This window comes from Eschrichtius robustus, chromosome 18, assembly GCF_028021215.1.
Source record: "Eschrichtius robustus isolate mEscRob2 chromosome 18, mEscRob2.pri, whole genome shotgun sequence".
Classification (NCBI taxonomy): domain Eukaryota; kingdom Metazoa; phylum Chordata; class Mammalia; order Artiodactyla; family Eschrichtiidae; genus Eschrichtius; species Eschrichtius robustus.
The window spans coordinates 1,257,588-1,267,189 of record NC_090841.1 but is presented as its reverse complement, the minus strand read 5'-3'; the positions used below and the strand labels follow the sequence as shown (position 1 = coordinate 1,267,189).

The window sequence follows — 9,602 nt, the reverse complement described above, 5'->3', positions numbered from 1 at the left end:
AACAAATAACAGAATAAAAAGCCAGCTGTGGGGCTGGTACAGATCACCCGAACAGAAGAGAGGTTTTTTGCCCTGTGTTGAGGTGGTCCCTTTTTTGGACACTAGCAAATGCAACATATTCTCTGTGGCTGCTTTGGTTGCAAAGTTCTTTCCTCGGTGGTCCTGGAACAGCGGCCGCTGGTCCGGAGCATAACTGCTCAGGCGGTGTCGTGCGGAACCAGCCGCAGGAGTGGGAATGTGGGCAGTCCTGCCTCAAGAGCAAGAGCCATTTCCAGGCTCAGCTGCTGTGCCGGCGGGCTCCGCCAGTCAAGATGCAAACCCTCAGGGAGTGGCATCTTCTGTGGGGTAAGGGCCCTGCCTGGTGCTGTGGGAATGAGAAAAAGTCTTCAACTGCTTATAATCCCCAAAGAAGTTTACAATCTGCTTTAAAAAGTGAGTTATTTAGGTGGCGCAGTGGTTGAGAATCCGCCTGCCAGTGCAGGGGACACGGGTTCGAGCCCTGGTCCGGGAAGATCCCACATGCCGTGGAGCAGCTAAGCCCCTGCGCCACAACTACTGAGCCTGAGCTCTAGAGCCCGCGGGCCACAACTACTGAACTCGCGTGCCACAACTACTGAAGCCCACGTACCCAGAGCTTGTGCTCCGCAATGAGAAGTCAGTGCACCACAACGAAGACCCATCACAGACAAAAACTAAATTAATTAATTAAATTTTTAAAAATTGAGTTATTTTACTATGCCAATGTTCGTGCCCTGCCTGGGGCGGCCTTGGGCATTCAGAGCCGACCTGTGGGAGGGGTCGCGGGCCAGGTCTTTGCCAGGAGTGCGGGGCTTGCTGAGGAAGGACCCCTTCGCTTCCCCGGATGAGGGGGCAAAGAGCGGAGGTGACTAATAAAATAACCCCTTTAACTCTAATAACGTGGTCATTAATGAATAAAGACCCACAGTCTCTGTGCCTCCAGGCTGCTCTCTGACAGGGCCTCGCACGGGCGCCTGGCGGGCTGTTAAGAGGGCGGCAGGGTCCAGAAAAGAGCAGGCTAAGTCCCGGGAAAAACGCAGCCTGCGCCGAGCACGGATCCCAACGGGTCCAGCCCGTCGGAAGCCTGGCTGCGGGCCCACCCGGGCCCACTCGCCCAGGCCGGCTCCCGGGGGGCGCGGGCGCAGGCCCTGCCCCCGACCCCCCGGCGCTGCGGGGACACCTGGGCCGCCCCGCCGGGCCCGGACCGGGCTGGGCCAGGCCCCGCGCCCCGGAGGGAGGGCCCGCCGCGCACGCCCGTGCGCCCCGCAGCCCGCGCCCCCGGGGGGGGCGCGCTCCGATCACCGCGCGCTCGTCTCGCCTCCCGCCCGGGGAGCGTCAGGACAGAGGAGGGGTGGGGCGCGGTTAAAAGGCGCTGCAGGTGGGAGCCGGGCCATCCCGGAGCGGGCGGAGGGCAGCTGCAGACGTCGCACACCCGCCGAGCTCGCGGCGCCCTGCTCTTCCTGCCCGTCCGGCGGCCGCGCAGGCGCCGCCCCGCGCCCGGACCCCGCGCCCGGACGCATCCCCGCCGAGCCGGTGAGGGGGGCGCTACTTCTCGGCCCCTCGGGCGGAGGGCTTGACTCCGGAAGCCGGACCAGGTAGGTCGGCGGCCCGTGGCCCCCTCGCTCTCGTACCCCGCGCCCGCCCCCGTCGGCGACCCGCTCCAGGGCCCGCGGGTGGGGGGCGGTCCGCGAAGCCGCCCGCGCCCCGCATCCTCCCGCGGCCCGGCGCGCTCGCAGGAACGAGGATGGACTGGTTTGACTTTTACCCCGGACGGTCCCCCCTGACTCGCACAACAGGTTTTAAAGATGCGTCACCGCGTGGGTACAGGTGCCCCTTTCCCCCACTTCCTCTGCTGCGTTTTGGGTTTTCTTGGCTTTCATGGGGCCCTGACGAGGTCCGGCTCGCGTTTAAGGGCGCGGGACTAGCCGGCAAGCCCAGGGGGAACCGGCCGGAGCGGCCGCTGGACGTGAGCCCGGGAGCCTGTGAGCCGCACGTGACAGTAGCACAGTCACTGGACAACAGTGACTGTCACCGGTGACACATCTCAGTAAAAGGTGGCGGCACCAGAAGGTACTTCCTGTCTTGTGGAGGAGACCGGCCCCAGGTGTCACCGGGCACGGGTGTGTGATTTTTACCAGCTTGGCCTCCCTTCCCGGAGAGCAGGACGGAGTCTGAGGTGAGTGCGGCCTACATGCAGCTGTGGACGCCGGCAGGGGCTGGGGGCCTGCAGCCACGCAGGGACCCGGGCCAGCGACCCTGGCACCTTGTCCCCCAGGTCGAATCTGGCTGTGGGTTTAGCGCATGGTTGAATTTAGCCATGCACCCTTGCTCTTTCCCTTGGGCGGACTTGATGCCACAGAAGTCTTTTCGTGCCCCAGTTCTGGCAGAGTCTGGTCAGTATTCTAGAAGAAGACGTCCTGCCCCAGCCAGACTCCTTAGAATTGCAGGATGTGCTGTGTAGAGCTTTGTCTGCCGCTCCGAATCCCCGAGCCACTGGGGTGGTGTTGGAACCCTGCCAGGCAGGGGAGAAGGGGTTATGAAGAGAGAATGTCCCTAGAGAGAGCCTGTGATATAACTGGGGGAGGGGTGTTCCCGTTGCCATCACCGCGTTGACCCAACCCAGAAGACATCAGTCAGTTCAGCTGCTTCGCGATGTCTTTATTTAAAACAAAATTCTGATGCAGGAAATGGGAACTGCATTCTCTTTTTCTTTACTTTTCTGAATTATAAGAGCTTTATGAAGGAAAAGAACTGCAGAGGTTCTGACTGAACAATCTCAACAGGGTGGGAGGAAAATTCTAACTTGCAGGTCCTCACCATGCACCCCTGGCTCAGTCTGAATGTTCTAGGAGCTGTGAGTGGTGTGTATATTTTAGTTTAAAATTTTAGGTAGAATGAAACTGTGGGAAAATAATTTCCGGCCCAAGCTTCTGGGTCCGTGAGGGCATAATCCTGCCAGTGGCTTCATTATCACGTTAAGATTTCTGTTTGACTCATTTGGTCCTTGAGAATGGACCGGGGTCCCCAGAGGGCTTTTTCTGTTTTTATTCCCAGGATCATTTAACTCCAGCTGGACCTAAATGTCTGGAAAGGACACAGGTTTGCTTCAGGGAACAGAGACTGCTAAACGGAAAAAAAATTTTTTAACTCTTTGAATTCTTAAATGGATTAAGAATTACATGTACAGTATTAAAATACTCCTTCCTGAAAAAATATTTTGTGGGTCTAGATTCTAAATAATTGTGGCAGTTACCTTTGGACTTTAACTGTATATATTAAATACATTTTTGAATATACATATATATTCAAATCAGAACATATTTTAATTTTAAATTTATCCTTTAATAAATATTGATTGTATTCTCCAAAGAATTTAATGCAGAAGATCCCCACTATATAACACACCTCCCACGTATGGACATACGATTACATTGAATCTTGGTTTATAATAGCTCAGAACCATTAAAGTTTACTTTGGACAAAAAAAAAAAAAAAAAAAAAGAAGTACATGTAATTCTATGAATTGTCCATTTTTATGTTTAGACTCCATAGACAGGATTTTTTTCATTTTTATTGAGTTAATTTTGAAGAAGTATATAAATCCTAAATCCATTTTATCACTGGTCATTACTTTGAAGGGACAGTTGATGGATTTTTGAGTCACTAAATTTAAAAATCAGCTATCAGTTTGTCCCTTGGATGACCTGAGATTTCCGGAGACAAAAGGAAAAGACTCTTCTTGATTACGGAGAGAGTTTAAGATTTTTGTTTTTAGGCTGCTGACTTGTGGGTAAGGAGTATATCCAGTTCCTCAAACTCCATCTTCTTTTTTTTTTTAATGCTCAGGGGCATGGGCTTGAGGTTTGGGATTGGGCATTATTATCATTATCATTATTGTTATTGTTATTATTTTGAAAGGGAAAAGGATCCACACTAAAGATTTTATTTTGATGTTACTCTGTATTTGAAGTACAGGGCATCAGGAAACTGGCAGGGTCCAGACACCCTCCTTAACAGTTCTGGGGACGAAGAAAAACTACCACCGGGGTCGTGCAGTGGACCCCCGGGTTGGAGCTGAAGGGCTGTGGCCACAGCTACTAGTTTTCCCTTCACGGGTCACATCGTCACTGCCCTCCGGAAGCTGCGCCCGGGTTCCCATTCCTGGGGGTGCTGAGCGCCACTGGCGGCCCGGTAGTCGGTGATCGATGGTGCGGGGGAGCCGGGTCCCAGAAGAGGGCACCTCACCCTGAGTCTCCTCTGGCCACAGAGCTGCGAGTCCCTCAGGCGCTGCTTTTGCCTTGGCGTTATTGTGTCTCATCAGCACAGGCTTCTCCACTGTCCAGAGCCAATGTGGACATAGTGAGGGATGCTCGGTCCTCAGGTCCAACAGGGAGTTGGGGATGACTTTGGAGGGAGTGCAGATGCTGAGGGGATGCTGGGGCTTTAGTTTTGGTCCTGTCCTCAGTGAAACGGACACGGCTTTGTTAAGCAAACTAGTTATGCTTAAATTCTTAAATAAGAATTTTTAAAACAAGAAATTATATTACTGAGGTAGAATGCTAATAGACTTAAACTATTTGAATTTAAGAGGGAAGCACCATCTCTCTTCCTAACACTGTGTGTCATCAGAAGTCAGGTCACTGATTTCCTATTTTCAGAGCTAAGGAATTAGACCGCAGCTGTGTGTCCGCAGTGACGAGAGACACTGCACAGCCCAGTGGCGTTCGCTTCTGTGAGCTTGATTGTCACCACCTTCCTACACAGGAGCCAAGCAAACGTATTCTTTCCCTAAAAGACAGCCAGGAAGGCGCCAGTTAAAGTAAACCTCTCTGGTTCACAAAGAAAGAGTTAATATTTTGCTTTTTATTGAACAAGCTTTTTATTATTAAAGCTTTGTTTAATACTCATTGTGAGGGGTACCGACGGGGGCAGTCACTTTGGAAAGTAATTTTCCAAAGTGTCTTCACATCTTCTGCCGCCAAAATGTTTCTGGCAGGCCCCCCTGAGGCTCTCCTGCAGTGCAGGAGTCCTGGGGGCAGTGGCTGCGGCCTCAGGGCAGGAAGCCTGGGAGGGTCCACGCCCCCGGCCAGTCTTCTAGGAGGTGAGGTGAGCTCTGCTTCTGTTGGAAGCCTCGACAGTGTGACGTTCAGCCGGACAACAGGGCTTCTCCCTAAGAGCCTCGGAAGGATGCGAACAGACGCTGTAGGAAGCCATCTCATTCCTTTTTCTTCCTTTAAAGGCAAATTGCTGATTTTTAGTCAGAGTCAGTAAGTATCGTAAAACAGATTATTTTCTGTTCAGCTTTGCTACTTTGATAGAGCGTGTAATTTGGGGACCCAGAAAAGTCAAAAGATATAAAGATGCTGCCACAATAATTGCCCCTGTTGTTTAAGGAGATGCCCCGGGGGGCAGGAGTCAAGGATTCTGCTCTAGAAAGCGGGGGACCTCGTGGGGGGAGATTTGACCTGCGGACCTCTCCCATGACGTCAGCCTCTCTGAATCCCTTCAGGCCAGTGGCCTCTGGCCCCTGGGAGGGTGAGGGTGCTGCCTTACTCAGACAGCTGAAGATAGACAACTCAGAGAGGAAACAGCCTTCTTACTGGTGGGGGAGTTTAAACTCTCTGCACTTTGGAGGGTTGGAGAAAATGTGACCTGTATTTGAGAAATGAATTCCCCACACTTCAGTGGGAGATGTTTACTACTTAACTAGAGAACATCTCCAGCTTGTAAACAGACAGGATGGACCTCCCAGGTGAGGCGACACTGTAAAATATGTTCAAACCTCAAGATATTCGTGTGTCTTCCTTCCACTGGGTGCATCCCGGTGCTTCCAGATAGGAGGGCAACAGCTGGGAAGATTTATTCTAACACCTTTCACCAGGAGCTAAGAGTGAATTCTACCGTTCACAGCTCTGCAGTGAGGTTTTTAAATCAAAGACTCATTACTGTGGACTTGGAAATCCTTTAGCTCACGGGGTCCGTGGTCTGAGGCGGGGGTTAGACGCAGATCCTGAGACCAGTCTTCCGGACCGAGGCCCCTGTGTCCCCCCAGACCCGCATCGGAGGCCCACACAGCCTCCGATCAGAGGCGTTAAGGACGGGGAACCACAGCTTTAAGGAGTGTGTGTTTAAAGAGCTGTGCTTTTTTCTCAGCTCTTGTTTTCAAAAAGCAAAAACCTGGCTGTCTGTACCCTCTGCCTTCGAGCCCCGTTTAGTCCTGGATCCACACAGGAATCAAGCCCCCGACCCCTCAGCCGCTCCCGGAGCTCCTTCCAGGCCCTGCCTCCCGTTCCCGGCCAGGTGGACACCCACCCGCGTGCGGGTCGTTCTGGAAATGCGCGTGAAGAGCTGCCCAGGGGGCCCGGGCTCCACTCTCCTCACCAGCCTGACCCCACGTTCAAGGGCACAAAAGTCTCCCCCAGGGGGGTTGACGAAAGGCCTTTGGGGCCCCTCCCCCTAAAGGGCTATGAGAACTTGGGCGTGTTTTTCTGAGGAGACGGTCTTTCACTTTCAGAAGATTCTCAAAGGGTCCATTATTCTTTTTTTTTCTGAGCAGAATACTGACCAACTCTTCGGTCTGCCGTGGCAACGCAGAAGGGGTCCGTTTGATTCGTGCAGAGTTTCTGTAGAGGTCAAGGCCCCTTCCCCTCAGGACGTTGGATCAGAGCCTTCACAGGGGACCCTGCACCTGCGGCTCTTGGTGTGAACCTGGTACCTGTCCGGCGGGGGAGCAGCGCTGCCCGTTACAGGGGAGAAAAGTGAGCGCTTTTTGTAAAAGCCCGTGGTTCTGTTTTGGAAGAGGCTCTTCGAGTAGTTTATGGCATTAGGTTTCCTAAGAACACACGATTATGGCAGCTGATGCCGTTCTAGCTAGAAGTAAATATAAGCATATTGTACGAAGTGAACTAATAAGTGTTTGGTTTCTTTTTTTCCCCTTCTTAGTCCGCTGGGTCAAACAGATTGTGTCATTCCAGTGAGTGGTTTTTTTTCTTGGATAAGCCCTTTAACGAATAAAATCTACTGAGGCACCTCTGTGATCCCTTGGGCAAAGCGAAACAGGGATTAAAAGGGAGCTTGGAAACGAATGTGTTTGCCTGAGGTCCTGGGTTAGTGTCAGGCAGCAGCCTAACGTATAATCCGAGTTCAGCTGAATCCAGATGATCGTAAACCCACACCAGAACGCGAGGGTGTTTTCAGGGTGGGTGTTGTTCCCTCCCAGAAAACCACCTCCTAGCGGTTCAGAGGGTGACCTCAAGAGAAACGTGCTCCTGTCTGTAACATTACAGCAGTTGTACAAATTGAAGGAAGACTCCACTAACTGCCCTGTGCTAATTGTCACCCGTCCAGGGGTAAAGCGGCAGGATGGACTGGGGCACCCTGCACACGTTCATCGGGGGCGTGAACAAGCACTCCACCAGCATCGGGAAGGTGTGGCTCACCGTCATCTTCATCTTCCGCGTCATGATCCTCGTGGTGGCCGCCCAGGAGGTGTGGGGGGATGAGCAGGACGACTTCGTGTGCAACACCCTGCAGCCCGGGTGCAAGAACGTGTGCTACGACCACTTCTTCCCCGTGTCCCACATCCGGCTCTGGGCGCTGCAGCTCATCTTCGTGTCCACGCCGGCCCTGCTGGTGGCCATGCACGTGGCCTACTACAGACACGAGGCCGCGCGCCGGTTCAGGCGCGGGGAGAAGAGGGGCGAGTTCAAGGACTTGGAAGACATCAAACAGCAGAAGATCCGGATCGAGGGCTCCCTGTGGTGGACCTACACCTGCAGCATCTTCTTCCGAATCATCTTTGAGGCCACCTTCATGTATGTGTTCTACTTCTTGTACAACGGGTACCACCTGCCCTGGGTGCTGAAGTGTGGCATCTACCCCTGCCCCAACCTCGTGGACTGCTTCATCTCCAGGCCCACGGAGAAGACCGTGTTCACCATCTTCATGATCTCCGCGTCCGTGATCTGCATGCTGCTCAACGTGGCCGAGTTGTGCTACCTGCTGCTGAAAGTGTGTTTCAGGAGAGCCAAGCGAGCAAAGACGCAAAGAAACCCCCCCAACCATGCCCTCAAAGAGAGTAAACAGAACGAAATGAATGAGCTGATTTCCGAGAGCGGGCACAACGCCGTCACGGGGTTTCCCAGTTAGACGTGCCAGGCACCGCGTAGCTGAGGTAGCACCCCAGAACCGGGGCCTTCCCCAGAAGGCAGTGCCGCCCGGCCATCCTGGCTCTCGGCTGAGACTCTGTCCTTACAAACGGCTCTCACCATTCATAGATACCTGAGTTAGCTTTCTGTAGAATAATTGGGCCATGAATGTGCCACGTAATCAAATGTGTGGTCCGGCTCTACAGCCGGGCCTTGGTGTGACTTTTACATGTGGGTTTAAGTGGACCGTCTGACATGGGCGTATTTCCTGAAAATTTAAGGACGTAACTGTTGTCGACAAAGAACGTTTATCTAGAAATTGATACTTTTATTAGGGAGAGATATTTTTATAGGATTGAATGTTTTAGTTCTGATTTTGAATTTATGTAAAGTATTTTTATAATGAGTGGTCTTCCTTACCTGGAAAAACACACAATGTTAATTTTAGAATCATGCCTTAAGTGTCTAATATTTAAGCTTACTCTGTCTTGTTGTAGGTATTGTTTTTCGTTGTCTGTTGACAAACGTGTGAACTGTCATGGCTCTTAGGGTGGAAAGGGTTCACTGTACAATGTATTTTCACTGCTGTCTGGGCATGGCCGGAGCTGTATGGAAGCGGGAAGCTTTTCAAAGGGGCTGATTTGCAATCCTCGTGAACAGCTGATGCAGGAATGCGCCCCCTCAATAAAGAGGAGCCCTTTGCTGAAGGCTTCTGTTCCTTCTGGGTCACTGCGTCCCTGGCGGCCTGATGAGCAGCTCGAGGCAGGCTGCTGGGGAGGCCGCGTGGCTGGAGTGGCGGAGTCCGTGCACCCCTGCACCCTCCTCACATCCCTCGAGCAGGGGCGCTCTAGCAGCCCCCCAGGCCTCAGCTTGGAGAGGGGTCGGCTGCTCCAGGACATGGAAGGTCAGCTTCCAGCCCCTCGGACAAGGGGAGAGGGCCCTTCAGTCCACAGCTCTGCACCCACAGGTGGTAAAGGGGAGGCCTTCCTCCCGGGCTTTCCAGGTGGGACACAGATGCCTTTAGTGGGGGTATTGGTGCACCAGCCGAGGACCAATCACCCTGGAGATGTCACACCCCAGGGCCACCCCTGTGAAGGGTGCAGTCAGCACACGTGCTACACATAGGGACACCTGGTGAACCACGAATATTCCCCAGGGCTGGACCTGCATGCCGGGATTCCAGACCCTCTCCCCAGAAAAGCAAAACAGGAAGTCTCATTTTCTTCAGAGTCCGAAGCAAATTCCAGACATATCCTTTCATCCATAAGTATTTTAGTAGCGATCCGTGAAAGCCAAGATCTAACCTTTTAAGAACAAAACCACGATTTTTTCACACGGAAAATCCAGTCTGCCTCCGTAATTCCTGATGGTCCCGTGACAGCCTTTCCTGATAAACGGCTGTTTGAATGGGTCTCAAGCAAAGCCCATAAACAGGAT

The 9,602-nt window shown here is 52.9% G+C and overlaps 1 protein-coding gene across 1 annotated transcript; it reads left to right on the top strand.

Moving 5' to 3' along the window:
- The first annotated feature begins 7,380 nt into the window (after window positions 1-7,380).
- GJB6 (gap junction protein beta 6) lies at window positions 7,381-8,166 on the top strand. Its single transcript, XM_068526683.1, has one exon. It carries the CDS (start codon window positions 7,381-7,383, stop codon window positions 8,164-8,166), a length of 786 nt encoding a protein of 261 aa, XP_068382784.1.
- The last annotated feature ends 1,436 nt before the right edge of the window (window positions 8,167-9,602 follow it).

Coding starts and splice junctions, on each gene's coding strand:
- GJB6 (XM_068526683.1), top strand. CDS start 7,381: ATGGACTGGGGCACCCTGCACACGTTCATCGGGGGCGTGAACAAGCAC.